General features: G+C 45.8%; 2 protein-coding genes across 9 annotated transcripts in view; both read right to left on the bottom strand.

The window, feature by feature from the left end:
• MTHFD1L (methylenetetrahydrofolate dehydrogenase (NADP+ dependent) 1 like) overlaps positions 1 to 1,705 on the bottom strand; it is a 158,598-nt gene extending 156,893 nt beyond the window's left edge. Inside the window, exon 1 of the mRNA XM_053914293.2 lies at positions 1,360 to 1,705. Coding sequence (XP_053770268.1) covers positions 1,360 to 1,583 — 224 coding nt within the window. The 5' untranslated portion in view covers positions 1,584 to 1,705. The remainder of the gene's footprint in view (positions 1 to 1,359) is intronic.
• Positions 1,706 to 7,158: 5,453 nt separating this feature from the next.
• Positions 7,159 to 16,103, bottom strand: part of PLEKHG1 (pleckstrin homology and RhoGEF domain containing G1) — a 200,388-nt gene continuing 191,443 nt past the window's right edge. For all 8 annotated transcript variants that reach the window (XM_045188902.2, XM_045188903.2, XM_045188904.2 and 5 more), the window contains one exon: positions 7,159 to 10,738. In XM_045188902.2, coding sequence (XP_045044837.2) covers positions 9,675 to 10,738 — 1,064 coding nt within the window. In that variant the 3' untranslated portion in view covers positions 7,159 to 9,674. The remainder of the gene's footprint in view (positions 10,739 to 16,103) is intronic.

Below are 16,103 nucleotides of genomic sequence, written 5' to 3'. Positions count from 1 at the left end.
AGCTTTCATACAATAAATGTCTTCAGACCCTCACCCTTTAAGCCCTACACTGGTTAAAATCTAATGACCTGAAAAGGCCTAAAGTAACTACAACATTCAGAAAGATGACCAGGTAAATTAAAGGGCTCTTGAGAGTCATCCTTCACATTGTAATGAGCCTTGGAAACAGGGGTTGGGGAGTGGGAGGGTGGCGAGGCAACTGGCCATGACTTTCAGAGTGAAGGACAGAAGGAAAGAGAAAAGAGGATGTGAACGGAGGGAGGTGGGACAGCTGGCCCAGGGACACGGATCCAAGAATCCTGGTCCGGGAGGCAGGTCGGGGCTTTCCCGCCACCTTCCGGGTAGGTCTGAGCGCTGCACTCTACCAGTCGGGTGTCCAACCTGTGGCCCGCGGCACACACACATGTGGCTCAGGATGGCTATGAATTCGGCCCAACACAAAATCGTAAATTTACTTAAAACATTGAGATTTTTTGTGTGTGATTACATGTCCCCATGTATTTAATGTGTAGCCCAGAGACGCCAGATGGTTGGGCACCGCTGCCCAGATTAACACACTTCTCGAGAAAGGGCCCAACACTGCTCTTCCCTCTTTCCCAGAGGGAGGGGCCGAGGGGGCGGGGGGTGGGGGTGATGACTGGCGGGTGGAGGGGTGTGTGTTTGCAGGCGGCTGGCGCACCGGGCATCTCTGGCGGGGTCCGGAGAAGACTCGGCCCCGGGCTCCCACAGTTCGCTCCTGCGCAGGGGATTCCCCGCGCACAGTGCACGATGCTGGGAACGCGTCAGCTCCGACTTCTCCCGCCTCATCCCGCTTACAATGTCGGGTGCGCTCGGCTCCACGTTAACTTGCCCCCAAAAGATGATGTAACTCCAAAACACGCTCGCTCACCCGCAGGAAGTGGCGGCGTTCGGGAGAGGGCAGACTTCACCCCCGGGTGAGCCGCGGGCAGCCAGCCCAGACACCGAGCCCCAGCGCGGGCGGGCAGCGGATCTGGGCCGGGCCTCCTCGCCAGAGCCCGCGGGCCCGCCGCGTCCCAGTCCCGGCCCCGATCCCGATTCGCAGGCTGGAGCCCCTCCTCCTCTTCGGCCGCGCCGCCCTTTCCTGCCGCTGCCAACACCCGCGAGGCAGCATCAGAGCCGGAGGCCCCGGCGCACGTGTAGTGGGAGCTGCGCGAGGCCGCCGGGGATGCCTGCGTGCCCCTCCCCGCCCGCGCCCCTAATAAGTTGGCATCAAGCACTCGCGGCACTGTGTCCTGCAACCTCCCCTCCCCCCCGGAGATTCTCGGGACCCAGCCAAGACCTGAGCGCTCCGGCCGCCGCCGCTGGGGACGTGGTTGGCGGCGAGCGCTGGACACTCACCTGACGATCGAGTTCCACGCCGGGGGCGCCCGGCTGCCCGGGCCGTGGCTGCTGCCGGCCTGGGCGTTCTGCTGCCGCCGCTGCCCGAGCGGGCCCTCGACCCCGCCATACCCGCCGCCACCGTTGCTGCTGGCGCGACGTGGCACTCGGAGGCGGCGCGGCGGGCCCGCGGGCTGCAGCGGGCAGCGGAGCTGGCGCAGGAAGCGCGGCAGGAGCGCGCTCATGGCGCGGGAGGTGCGGAAGGAGGCTGCGAGGCGGTGGGAGCGAGAGGCGCCAGCTCCGCCCGCCACGCGGAGATGCGCAGGCAGAGCACGGAGGCGTGGCGGCGGCTAGTTCCTCCCGAGAGTGGCTGGGCGGGAGCCAGGCTAGCGTGTCGGGTCGGGCGGATAACCAGCCAGTGACAGCCAGGACCTCTCCGTTCCTCCACCAGCGAGCAGGAGCCCCTAGGGGGCACTGCACCTAGATGCTGCGAGGCTGGGAGGGCGGGGGCCTGCGGGACGACCCGCTGCCGGTTAGAGGTGCCAGGCTGCCAATTTCAGGGTTTCTGGCACTGTCATTGGGGCTCAGGCCCTGCTTCTGCCTATGATGCTGATGCCACCCTGTCTTCAGGCGGCAGTTTGCTTCCTGGAGGGGCACTTGGTCAGGCTTGGAGACCAGGGCTTGGGTTTATTAGTGCCCTAACAGTAAAGTGTGGGGCCTTGGGATTCAAATGCTGACTTTGTAAGCTTTAGGCAAGTTACTTAACCTCTGTGAGCCTCAAAGTGATACTTCGTCCATTATCTTATCAGTATTGTAATTCTCAAGTAAAGCGGGAATAAACCTAGTTCAAATGATAAACACTGGTTTTCCATCAGCGACTGTCAGCACTGTACTAGATGCTGGAGATACACCTTCATTTAGTCCTAAAAAATATAATGAGTTGAGTTTTGTCCTGGTTTTCAATCGGGAAACAGGGCCAGAGGGATAATTTTTTTTTTTTTGGCAGGCTGGGAGTTTACCCGACTTCAACAAACATGTTTTTTAATCTTATACTATTTTTCTATGTTTTCACTGTAGGATGATGGCCACATCTAACACACGATGACTTTTGGGTATAGGAATAGCTAACATCTCCACCCTGAGAGGCAGGTGTTCACACGATTTCACACAGAAGGAAACAAAGTCACAGAAGCAATGCTTGGGCAAGCCATAAAACCCAGTGGAGGCTTATTTATCTCATTTTGAATCGGGACCCTTCATTTCACAAACATTCATTAGACACTACCGAATACGAACCACTGGTAGCAAGGATGAAAATTGCCCAGTCCATTTGGGTATATGGGAAATCTTTGTATCTTCCTCTTAATTTTGCTGAACCCAACATCTTCCCCCCCAAAATAGTCTCTTTTTTTCCTTATTTTTTAAAAATCCAGTTCCTGGTTGCAGGAAATTCCAATAGTAACTCTACCACAGTAGTCTCCACCTGACCCATGCTGACAATAGTGATGTTTAAAAAGACTGTGGAGACATATATTGTATGAGTCCTTGATAGGAAATGTCCAGAATAGACAAGTGTGTAGAGATGGAAAATATGTCAATGGCAGCTTACAGCTGGGGGGGGGGAAATGGGGGAAATGGGGGAATTAGGCTGTGATAGCTAATGGGTACAGGGTTACTTTCTGAGGTGATAGAAATATTCTAAAATTAATTGTGATGATAGTCGCACAACAAATTCGTGAATTTTCAAAAAATCATTGCACTGTACACTTTAAATGGGTGAATTGTACTGTATGTGTATTCCATGATTGAGATAACATTTGGGTATATGTCAAAGAAAGTTTTCAGTATAAGGAATATATAACTGATATATATACAGGGTCTGGCAGAAGTAATCCCTGCTTGGGTGTGGTTGGTAGGGTAATAATATGGGTGAAATAATTTATAGTTTTAATTTAAGCTTTACACCTAAAATGTCATATGGTGTGCTTGAGTGTGATACTGTTATGTTACTGATTTACATGCTGATGATTTTGTAATAAAAGAATTTGTAATAAACAAGGGGTATTATTTGTGCTGGACCCTGTATATCCCCCCGCCTCTCAGATACACACACACACACACACAATCTCCTGATAGATAGAGAATTTTCTCCATAGCAAGCTCTGTGTAGGCATGTAGTTAAGGAATAACTTGAGGAAGACAGGCACAGCCCAGGTCACACAGAGTTCACTGTGTGGGACCGTACATAGGGCACACAGGCATATCAATGAAAAGTTATGGGTATGACAGTCCCGAGTTCGTAAGAGCACCAAGAAGACGTACCTTCCTAGACCTTAGTCAAGACAAGCTTCCCGAAGGAGATTCACTTGAGGGCAGTACACTCGCAAGGATGACTCAGGAGTCAGGCTGAGGGGAGGTCAGCTGCTGGAAACGAGTATTCTGAGGGGAAGGAACTGCATGAGCAGAAGTCTGGTGTACAGGAGAGGGCAGCTGCTGGATGGTAGGAGAGGGAAGAGCCTCCCCTTAAGATGTGGAGGATGTAAGCATGGAACCTCAGGTGGTCCAGAGCACACAGGGAGGGGGTGTGGGAGGATGAGTGGCAGTGAGAAGCTGGCTTAGGGAAAAGAAAGTTGGATGGGGATGGGAGCAAGAAAAGGTGATCAGAGGGGCCCAGGATAACAGGGATACGAAGCATGGACACAGAAGTGGTCCAGAGGCCAAAGACACAGACCCAGCAAATGTCAGGGAGGTCAAAAGTGTAGCGAGGGCACTTGGACTTTTCAAGGGTCGCACTTCCATGGGACTTCTAGTCCTTGATGGACAAGGAGAACGATCTCGCAGGAAGAGCTGCGTGAGGCTCGAATGATGGGCTTGGACGTAGAGAGCAGCTCTGTGTTTAATGCTGTTTTTCTGAAGCTTCCGGGGAGTAGCTTGGCCCTGGGCTCTGTGTTTAGGATGGAAAGCAAGGACCCAGAAGGCACTGACTGGCCTGATCTCTAGGAGTGCCGATAACACACACCCACTCTGGTCTGCAGAATCCACATTATTCTGCAGGGAAGGCCAGAGGTGGAGATAGTTGGCACATACATCTTCAACCACACTGATAATACCCTTAGAATAAATTGCTAGATGTATAATTACTGAGCCAAAGATTATGAATTTCAATATACTTGAGCCATATTACCAAGTTCACTTCTGCAAAATGTATACTTATGACTTATATGCTCATTTAATTGGTAGAAACCATCTTCTCCATCCTTGACAATTTTGGGTAATAATTAAAAACAATCTTTGTGTGCCATGGAATTACATGATTGTTCTGAGACAACTCTCTATGGGTCTCCTGCATTTTGCATTTCTTCCTGTCTTGTATTAGTTTTGTTCCAGCTGTTGTTGCAAAGACATTTGTATAGTAAACAGACTTAGAAGATAGCGTCTCCTCCCTCTGGGTCAGAGGGCACACTTATTTGCTCATCATCTGCCCTTTAACTAGGAGTGAAGGTAACGTATTTCCCCAGGGGCAAAGATCAGGCAGATACACTAGTAGCCCTGAACTGGGGATTACTAAATTCAGGGTTCTTCAGCTGTGAAACAAAGCAAACCCCCCGTGTGTGCAGTATGCACCTGGGCTGCTGTGCATCCCTCCCTGCCCCCGCCCGTGGGCCTGGAGGAGCAAGGAGAAGCAACACAAATGTGAAGCTCATGCTCCTTGCTGTGCTGGGAGTGGTAATGTCCTTTATCTCTGACCTAGGAATCACATGTCTTCTGCCAGCATCCATGATGCGGAGGCAGGCTAACTAGTTAGCTTGTAAGCTGAGTACAGTCCAGGACCCTGCGGTTCTTAGCAGTAACTTTTGAGCTGTGAGGACCATGCAGATTTTCTCCTGGATGACAGGTGCTGTGCAGGCAACGGGAGCATCTCCTATGGAGGCACAGACAGATTTGGGAGGGCTTTGTAGAGAATTTGCTTCTGCTTGTGTTTTATGAATGTTTTGCTGGTTGAGATTAGGATGGAGGTGAACGAGTCTGGAAGTGGGGAAGGCAGTGGCAAGACAACCAGTGAGGAAGCTGTGGTCATCGGCCAACAGGCTAGAGAAGGAGAACCAGAGGACCAAAGGAGCCCTGGATTGGGTAAAAGGAAAACGCGAGTGGAGATGTTCTATGGTAAAAATCCTCTTTGTACGCAGGAGGCAAGTCTAGGCTAGACGTGGTGTTTTAGAAGACAGAGTATACATGTTATTCAAGCCTTGGGTGGGTTCATGTGGGAGAACAGAGCCGAGAACACTTGCCGTCACCATCCAGAGGCTTAGAGGCCAGGCAATCAATACAAACTGGTGGAGTGGACCAGGGGTAAAGTTTCCTTCCGAGAAGCAATAGGTTCTGCAGACCTGCTATGACATATGTTTCCTTTACGTTAAGAGGAGAGCCTTTACTTGCTGTCTACAAAATTCCCACTCAAGTGTCTCGTGGGAGCTTTAAATGTGCTGACAAAGTCTAAAATGGAGAACAAGGGAACAGTCTCCCCAAAGGTAAGGCAACTCATCACCTTTTAGGGCGATTTTCACTTTTAGATTCTCTCCTCAGATCTCACAGAGTCGCCTCACTGCGAGACACCTCTTGGTGTTCCATGCTCTAAACTACTTGTAAAGAAAGAAAAATGTGAGATGAAATGTGAGAGAATGCTTACGTCTTCATACATTTAAACGAAAAACACTGCAAGAGCATGCATAAGAAAGCCCCAGGTCTTATGCATTGGACAAAGTTAAAGTTAAGGACATGTAGACAAATAGAAATTAGCAGAAAATGTTGAAGCAGTTTCTTTTCTTGTAATGCGTTTTGGCTGATAGAATTGAGTGTGGTTAGCACTGCCCAGAGGGGAAGTTACGTGAGAAGGGCTGCACGAGCTCGTGCAGTAGTGTTAATATTTGCTTTTCAAAACAGAAATTTAGAAAGTTTTTATGAAAGAAAATCTAGGGAAATGTTATTAAATACTCATGTTTAATAGATATATTTATAGCTCCCTTTCCTCCTGTTGTTTTATAAGACTTTTTCCGTTGCCTTAGTATTATAATTTATGTATAGAATTTACACAGGGCATGGTTTTCTTCTTCTGTCATTTTTGTCTCTAAATTGAATTCTTATGAATTACTTTTTTAAAATCCCCCATCTACTTTCAACTTTAAGGTGGAAGGGGAAGATTCGGTAAGTCTGATGGGTCCTCTGAGTGACATTGGGAACTCTTCACTCTAGGACACTCCGAAGAAAAATGCACAGCCATTTTCCCCTGAATGAGGACAGTTAGGGAACGTACATTTTCGTTCTACTGGAGTAGGTTGTTACTTATATTTGGAAATAGCATTGCTTTAGAAAGTGTCCATGATTATCCATTTCTATCAACACGCTTTTGTTCTCTACAACATTTTTGTGTATCCAAAAAATTCAGAACATGAAATTACTTGGAAAAAGCCTTAATTTTTGTCAAAAGATTTTTATATTAATTTTTTAATTCAATAATGAAATAATAAAAGGATGTCTTGTTACTACAAACTAAAAGAAGAAAAGATGAAAGACAACCTAATGATATATCTAACTCAGCCCCCTGTGAAGAAAACAAATACCGTCTGACATTAAATTCAATATTTCAAAAGTACAAAAAAGTCAAAAGATGCAGAAAACGGTCAGTCATCGCAATGTGGTGAATCATCATTACCCTGAGCCATTCCCTGCACAGATCACAAGGCAAAACAGAATGTTTTCACTAAATGTAGTTTGGAGAAAGGTTGGCCTTTCTAGAGTAGACACATCAGTTCACACTGTAAGTAACTTTGTACTTTATAAACTTTATTAAATAATGAGCATTACTTTCATTAACTTATATACAATATTTAAACTATGTTTTCTTAGATGCATTTTTTTTTTGCACAAAGAATAGAGTAGGTGAAAAGTGAGCTGATAAAAAAAAGTTGAACCTTCAGTACACAGACCTAATAAAAATGTGACATATCTGAAGTACGGAGACCCCTTTTTCTTCAGTTATATACATCCTCACCCCACCTCCAAAACAAACTATTTCAAACAAAAGCACTTAATTGATAACTTTGAGGAAAAATACCAGCATGGTTTTATATAATATACATACACAGCTCTCAAAGTCTGCATCCTGGTGACAGAGGCAATCTATAAAATTAGAGATTTGTCCTAGAAACTAAAGAGGACCGTATAGACATTTTCTGTAGTTAAGACCTCCACACTGGCCTTGGGCTGTATTCCTTCCCACAGGGGATACCAAGGCCGTCAGCAAGATACTGGTGTTAAGAATGAATCGTTTCCAAGAAAGACAGCACAGTAATCTGGACACTGTAGAATGTTGGTGGCAGAAAGGAAAAGGCAAAGTGCAAGACTGCATTCTTGGGGCCAGAAGAGTCACGTAACTGTTTTCCGCGCGCTGACAAATACCTCCAGCAAGTCTCACAACATACCTTCTCACAGTACTTGTCTTTCCTGACACTGCGAATCTTGAAAACGCCTATCACATTTAAAGAAAGGAATGGAAAGAAGAAAGGTTTCCAGAACCAGGCCATTTAGCGTGGACTTTGTTTTATAAGCTACAAGAAGCCAAGAAGCAAGAACAGTATAGAGAAGCAAGAAACCTGGGTTACTTTTTGTTATTGAAGAAGAAAAACGAATGCCTCAGTACCTGTGTGTACAGTAACGGTGGTCACATTTTATGTTTTACAGTTAAGAAAAAGAGGCACAGGACTTAAAAAGGGGAAAAGAATGAGGATAATTCAATGATAAGCCATCCCTGATACAAGTCGGTATCACTGCTCACCTTCCGATGAGAAGCCCAGATCCCTTGCCCCAAGCACACTATCCTGTCTTTCAAAATGAAAACTCAGAGGGGAGGGGTGGGGGCCACAGGAGGTAAAACTGCTTTAAAGTGAGGCTGCAGAAGCCACTGTTTGAGAAACGTTCTTGCTGCACCGATGGAGTCGTTACTGAAATAGTGTTTTTATAAAGGAACAACAGACCCGCCTTCACTTTCCTCTTTAGCGCCATCGATTTTGCCTTCTACTCACAAGGCTTTGCTTTTGTTTTTAGTTTCCTTCTGTAGAGAGTCATATTAACCTCACCTACCACAACAACGGCTATTTTAAAGACCATAATCACAACATGAAAGATGGTATTAGCCAGAACTCGTTAACCAAAGATTCCCTTCCTTTATATGCCTCAGAACAATGAGGAAAGACGCCCCCACGCTGTGTTTGCTTTAGGGAACAAATTTCACTGCGGTGGAGGAAACCCTCCAGGCCGAGATGAGGTCATTTGGCTGAGTACAAAAGTCAGGAAAGTTCATGTGAAAAACCACTCTGGAAAGGGGAACTTTAAAGTGCTTATTTGTATTTTTTAGCTTGTGGTTTACTTCCATTGATTAGAGGCAGGCACAAGAAATAGACCAGTCCTATTTCTCCCAGCCCTTCCACTGAAACAGGAGCAGATAATCAAGCTGTTCCCAGATGTCAACCCATCTTTTCTAACAGTTAAGTCAACTTGCATTTTCTTGCCCTCGGCCTTCTTTAAACCATCGAGGGAATCATTCCTTACACCCTAGAAATCATAACATAAATGTGACGAGCAGTACATTCTTTATGCTTTTCCAGGAATCCAGGTCAAGATTTTTGTTTTTGCAAATTGGTCGCGTGACATTCTAATTTCCGATAGTTACACAAGTTCTGCATTACAATACACCGATGTAGGAATACCAGAATAGAAACCCTAAAATGGGCACCAGGGACCATATACTCCAATTAGAGATCTTCAGCTTAAAGTACTCTAGGGTCTTACCACAAATGAAACAAGAATGCCAGATATAATAAGCATAGTCCTTTACACAGCTTTCGTTTCCTTTGAAGAACAGGGAAAAGCTCCTTTGCTGCCTTTGAGTCAGTCCTAAGATGTAACTACTTGTGGCTTCTGGATAAGAAGAAGAGAGGAATATTGCATTTCTTACAGTCTGGGCACTATTGTCAGAATATGGGAAAAAAGATATGGCCACCTTATTAAAGAAAGGAAAAAGAAAACCTAGACATCTTCAAGTAAGACTGACTTCCGTGAACCACGAAGACGACCGGCATCGGAACACACAGATGCTGACGTCGGCTACAGTACAATCCCGGCTGGGTCACCAGCCGTTTCAAAAAGTTGTGCTGTAAAAGGAAGTACGTTTACACCTCTGGTTATTGCAAAACTGTTTAATCTGGTGCATGTAAAATGCCTGGCAGGCTGTTTTTGTGAGCACAGGGGGAAGTTAGTTTGGGCCGCCGCCACTGGGGACCTTAGGCAAAGCTGCTGGAACTCAGACACTGAAATTTTTCCCTCAGACTCTGGACGATGTTCTGCTGGTTGGGAGACGGGCTCCTCCAAAGGTAGTCATTCAGTTTGTCTGAGTCGCTGTATGGGGTCAGGTAGGGTGAAACCCCCAGTTTGCCACTCACTGGCTTTCTTGGAGTGCTCGGACTATTGGACGAGTGAGGCGTGTCCTTGCGGCAGACGTCATCGGGAAGGTCAGCACCCACCGACTTCGGGTCCGATTTCTTTCTCTGACCGTGAGACAGCTCTAACTCTGGCTCGTCTTCTTCCGACTTTATTTCCACATAGTCGTCTTCATCTCCTTCGGTCTCTTTGAAATTGGAAAGATAGTTCTGGGTAGCTATTTGGGCATTTAAAGGTAAATTGCGATTTACTACCAGAACTTTCTGTGAGTCTTGAAGAGTGAGATCTGAGCGTTTTCCAGGACCCTGCGGACACGAGTCACCCGCCCCTGGCAGCAAATCCTGGTGACTCTCACACCTTGAACTTTTGTGTAAAGATGGCAGCTGTTTGCTCCCCATGTCATTGGGGTAGTTGACGGAATCCACTGACTTGTTTATCAGGATGGAGGAAGACGACTGAGACCTGTTATAAGGCTGAGATTTAGCACTGATTCCTTTCCGACCCAGAGAGTTATAAAGATGGCCCTGACATGAGATCTCTTTGTTGGGCTGACTGACTACTACGCTGTGTCTCTGCATGGGCCCCAGCAGGTGGTCAGAGGTTTGAAGAGAAGGCACAGAGCAAGCTGTGGTCAGGTGTCTGGGAGTACTTTTCGTGTTGATCTCCAAAGTGGGATATTTTGGCTTCAAGTCTTGCTCTGGCTGAGGACAGAAATCTGCTAATTCTCCATTACTGTACGTTGAATGCAAAAGCCAGTCCTTACTACCACGCTGGGCCTGGGAAGGTGACGTAGTTCTGAGGTTGGAGGATTCTTGAGGGCTGGCCCAGCCATCCTTCTGAGTCTTAAAGGGCGACTCTCTGAAGACAATCTGGTCATACAGTTGGGAATACTCAGCAATCCTGGCACCTGGAAGGCACATATCAAAACAAAAATATACTCAGGATTATCCCCACATGAGAAAATTAAATAAATAAGAAGATAACCTTATAACCTATTTTAAAAATTTAAACAGTTGACAGGACTTTTTAAGTTTGAGGATGACTAACCATTCACTACTAAGCAACACAAACTAATAACATCATCCACAGTTTAACAAATAAAAATGCCACCTAAAAGTTCATTTAATTTGATCTAATTCTAGATTATTTTATTTCAACAGTAGTTGTTTGCTATTTGTTGTGAAAACAGTACGTGTTTGCTATTTGTTGTGAAAATTTCTAGTGTTCTTTATAAGCACGAAAATAGTGTCAGTGCTAAAACCAGACATCATAAAAATAAGAAAGTCAGCGCTAAACCCAGGCCAATGAAAAATACGTAGCCATGGAAAGAAACTGATCACAATCCACCACAAGGTGGCCACCCCTGGCTTCTCACCAGTCTTCACTGCTCTCAGACAGCTACTCCAGGAAGAATCTGCTCTCTGCATCTATTCCCAAACTCCATGTTTCCAGGCAGACCCTCCACAGCCACTGTCTGGGGAGACAAGGTCCATGGGTGGGGGCCCCTCTCTTCCAGCACTTCAGGCATTGACTGACCCATCTATCCTTTCCCATCCCCACGAAGCTGGGCCCCGAAGTCTCTGCTTCCAAGACGTTAAGAATGAACGATCTGTGCGTGTAATCGATACTCTACTGCCTCTCGTACTGGTTCCGGAACAGGACCTGCCCATTACTTCCACAAAAGCTATTGCCACTTCAAAGTAATCTACGAGGCCACTCTCTGCTCTACTTCTGAGTACAGACTTTTCTAAAGACATTAATGGAACCCTACTATGAATAGAGCATTATCTTGGGCCAGGAATGATTTAAGAGAGAGAGAGCCCAGAGATGTCAATTTCAAGAGCAGTTTCCTTCTGAACTCCCAGCCAGGTACCCGTATGGCTACCCTAGACTCAAAGAATTCCGTGTACCCTGTAAATCACTCAGGTCACATCTCGGCAGTCTCTAAGGAGGGACAGACTCTATCCCATATAGGACAGTCAGCAAGTGACATTACATTTTCTTTTTCTTTAAGCTGTTTATATTTTTAGTAAACTGTTGTTAGTAATTTATTCCATAATTTAAACTAAATTTTTAGTTCAACTTCTGCCATTTCTCTTGAGTCTATCTTCTATGAGGACAGAAAACTACCTGCTATTATTCCTTGTGCCCTTTAATTGGAAATCCCTCAAATTACTTGCTCCCTGGTCCCCAAAACCAGGACAAATAATCTGTTTAACTTCTCATTACAGGTTCTATATCAAGATTGTCTAGGTTTTCAAATCCAAATTCCTTGGAAGGACAGAGGTTATTAGCTTAGAGTTTCTAGTAACAAATGCTTGACTATTACTCCTTCCTTAATGGGCATAGTAAGGACTGTCAATACCAATTACGATTTGACAACCCCTTAGGAGACTGAAAGTCTACATAGGCACCAAAGTACCCATGTTAGCCATCCTGAAATCTATAATATTTACTATATATAACATATATAATATAATATTAACTATGAAACCCAACCAAAGGCAGCTGGACCTTTAGACATAATCATTAGTTAGCAGTCCCACCTTCGAGTCCAGGGTTCTACCCAAGTCATTCTCACCTACACTATGGCCTTGGGCCTGACCCCACAGCTGAATTGGGAAGGCTCTCAGCTTTCACAAGGTTCCAAGAAGGTAACAGCTTTGGGGAAAGCAGTGAGAGCTAATTTAAAAATTCAGTCATACTATTCTGTACCCAGATGTAACCACAGAGTCTTGTAAGAACAATTAGTTCTGCACTTCAGAACACGGGGCCCAGATAATCTGAAACCACGTGTCATCCAAAATACCTGTAGTATTTCCCGTGCCTTTTTCTCCCTTACCACACTCTTCTTCCTTTGCTTCATAAAGTCCTATTACCTCTCAAAACCTCCATCAGCCCTACCTCATTCCATGAATCTTTTTCTGATTTCTCTTCTCTGAAGTCTTACATACTTAGTATGCACTTGTATACACTTAGTGTGCAACTGATAGTAAGTTACTGGTTGTGCACAAATGCACATACGTGCCTGCGTGCACACACACTCTTGTGCTGCTTGTTTTATATGGGTTCGTTTATTATTCCAGCTAGTCCGTGAGCTTTTCAACTTGGGGAACAATCCCTACAGAGCCCCATGCACAGTTCGAGACAGAAACTGGTCTTCATCACTCAGATAACTTTTGGACTGCCTCCTACGTTCAGCGTGGTGTTGAAAATGGACATGCGTTTCTAAGACCATGCCAGAGAATGGAAAGGCAGCCTCGAAATCAGGGGCGTAGCAGGACATGGGGAAATAGGAAGACAATCTCTGATTAAAATGTTCCCTATAGGTAACTCATAATGCATACAATTTATTTTTGGATAATAAAAAAGTTGGCCATTTATAAATTTGGAATAGAAAGTATCTCATAGGTAGATAATATACTGTGTCTATCCAAGTTTTGTTTTATTGTTTTGGTGTTAAACTTGACCCTCTAGGAGTGACTATAACTTGCTTGATGCCAATGTGAACAAGAGAGAGGCTTCCAGAGCAACAGCTGTCGTTAGATTTCCTGAGCCAGATGTGTAGGCAATAGCCAGCCCAAGATGACATCAGCCTGAAAAGCTTAGTCTCAGCCAGGTGGATCAAGGTCTGTCCCCATCCTGGGTCCTGCCCTTACTGACTTTATAGAACGTGCACATTGTCAGTATGTGACAACCCCCAGGCTTTCTCTGGTTGCTTTTGTGAGTTTAAAAGGTGGGATTTTTAATGATTCCAGATAAAAATTTGAAAGTATGCTTGTTGACAGAAGCATGAAATACACTGTTTTCAAGACAGAGGATTAAAATCAGTGTGTCTGATGTTGCTGGAGATGTAGCACGAAGCATAAAATGCTCTTTCGCCTTCCCTACTTTGCACAAGGAGGAAGATTCCTCAGGCCTGTATGGCATTTCCTCCCATGTCAAACATCACAGAAAAGGGATCCCCAGGCCTCGTCGGCCTCAAAGACTATCAGGAGGAAGGCCAACAAGCTACATCACGCTCTAAAAGGTAGGAGCCACTAGACCTGGTTGGGTGAGTTCTGGGCGGATCTGACCCGGGGCCTGTAGACCCCGGCTAGAGAGTTCAATAAAGGTGCTCGAGAGTTTCAGCAGGTGAATAGGGTGCTCCTCCTTCTGGACAACACCGAGAGCAAGCTCCTGGCAAAGTGGCAAGGCCCATACGAAGAAGTCTGGAGAATCGGTCCATTCGATTACGATGTCCTGTGCCCAGATAAACAAGAGAGAGAAAAGGAGTCGTCACGTCAACTGATTGAAAGCCTTATGGGCACAGGAAGTGGTCTCGATCCACCCAGATGGATGATTCCTCAGGTCGGAGAGGCTGAAGGCCTGGGGACGACTCCACTCTCAAGATGACGTGGGTGAGAGCTTCTCCTCTTTGTGGGGGAGAACCTGACAGCAGCCCACCAGGTCAAGAAAGGACCCAGACACAAAGCTGAGAGAAGTGTCTATAGGATCCCAAGACACACCCACAGGCAAAACAAAAAGGAGAACAAACTGAAAGTGAAAAGTAAAAGAAAACCACAAAGGGAAATCTATTCATACTGAAAAGAAGGGTCCTAAAGGAGACTATTCAAGGTAGCTACAAGCCACAGACTCAGTACTGAAGGACGTGCTTCTATCAGGGTAGAGTTTTTGCATTTTAATGGACGGTCTATGTTCAAAACCTGGCTCGGGGGAGGGCCACCTCTTAGACCAGTCTGCTGGCACAATGCATCATCAGCAGAAGCTTCAGATTTGATTTCCTCTCATTCTGAGAAACCCTAGCCCAGATTCAGTTGGCGGCTGCACTGCCAATTCACTGCTGGTCCCAATGCCACCTGTGCCCCCAAACAGTCCTTCTGCAGCTGGAACTGAGCCACGTTTTCCAGGTATACCAACAAACCAGCCTGGCAATTTGGCGTTGCAAAGGGGACATGAATTAAGTCAAGCATATGACTGCAAAGAGAAAAATATATGCGATCTAGTCTCTCTCACATTCGTACAAAAGTCACTTTCAACCTTTACTTAAAAAGAAGAACATCTCAAAGAGTCTGTCAAGTCCTTCAGGTAAACAGTTCAGGGCTTCACTTCCTATCTGTTGTTACATGATTAGCTCCAGGAAACAAGTAGAGCTTTAGACAATTCATAAATACCCTTGAAATTAAAAAAAAAAAAAACCAACCAGTTCCCTATAGATTCTTGTCATGTAACGTGTAGAGTCCTGTAGGACTCGGATATCCTCATCTTATTCTCCAGCTTCCATGAAACCAATCCCCCGGAAAGAAGGGCAGTGGCGTCGACCTGGCAGAGAAGCCATATCGCCACCAAGCTCAGCATCTGAACATACCCTGACCCTGAGCCGTTGGCTTTCACTTTTCATTGGCGAACTATCTCCTCTCATTTGATACTAAAGTGGTTCTTCGTCAGAAAATCTAGGGCAGGGAATCTTTACATTTGATTGAATGGCCACACTGGTTTAAAATGCTAAGTCCTGGGCCCAGCCCCAGAGATCTCTCTGGGTCTGGAGGTGAAAAGGTCCTCAGGTGAGAGAGCCGGTGCCTGGGGGAGGGAGGAGGCTCTTTTCATGACAGCTGTGTGCTTTATTCTCATCTCTGCCCCACCATCAAGATCAGTGTTAAGTTCTGTCCTCCAGGGTGCCCTCTAATTTAGCCAGAAGGTACGTACTTCACAACAGAGAAAGAAGTCAAGCCATGAACTTCTCATTCCTCCAGTCCTAACCGTACCAATATCACGCCTGAGGTCCAGGTTTAGTTCTGCCCCACCAAGGAGGCTGGACTAAAAGAATTAAACTTCTTGGAAGCATGTATGAGAATACCAAATGTACTATATGCATTGGTATTAAGTGCATCATAGCAGCTATTTAAAAAAAAAAAAAAAAAAAACTAGTAACCAGAACACATGAGAAAACTGAGTGATAGGATGAACAGGTAAAAAATAATGCAAAAAGTATTCCTTTTTGTCTGTTAGGACCAGTAGGCATTTTTGTTGGGATTCTGGAGCAAAGAGCAATTTCATTCCTTACGTTTCCAAACCTTAAAAGCTCACCTGAGCTATTCCGCCAGATACACGGATGCAGGGGGAAAAGCTTGAGATGCCACAGGTTAAACTGATCACTATTTCCCACGGTTCAGATTACGTTAGAGAAAACTTCACAATGAAATCTGCAGTGACAATGGTACCTGCACAACAAAACCCTCTGGGACCAAATCACACTCCGACTCACGCTGAGC

This window comes from Desmodus rotundus, chromosome 11, assembly GCF_022682495.2.
Source record: "Desmodus rotundus isolate HL8 chromosome 11, HLdesRot8A.1, whole genome shotgun sequence".
In the NCBI taxonomy this organism is placed as follows: domain Eukaryota; kingdom Metazoa; phylum Chordata; class Mammalia; order Chiroptera; family Phyllostomidae; genus Desmodus; species Desmodus rotundus.
Note: the sequence above shows the minus strand (reverse complement) of the source record. Positions and strands in the feature narration are given on the sequence as shown.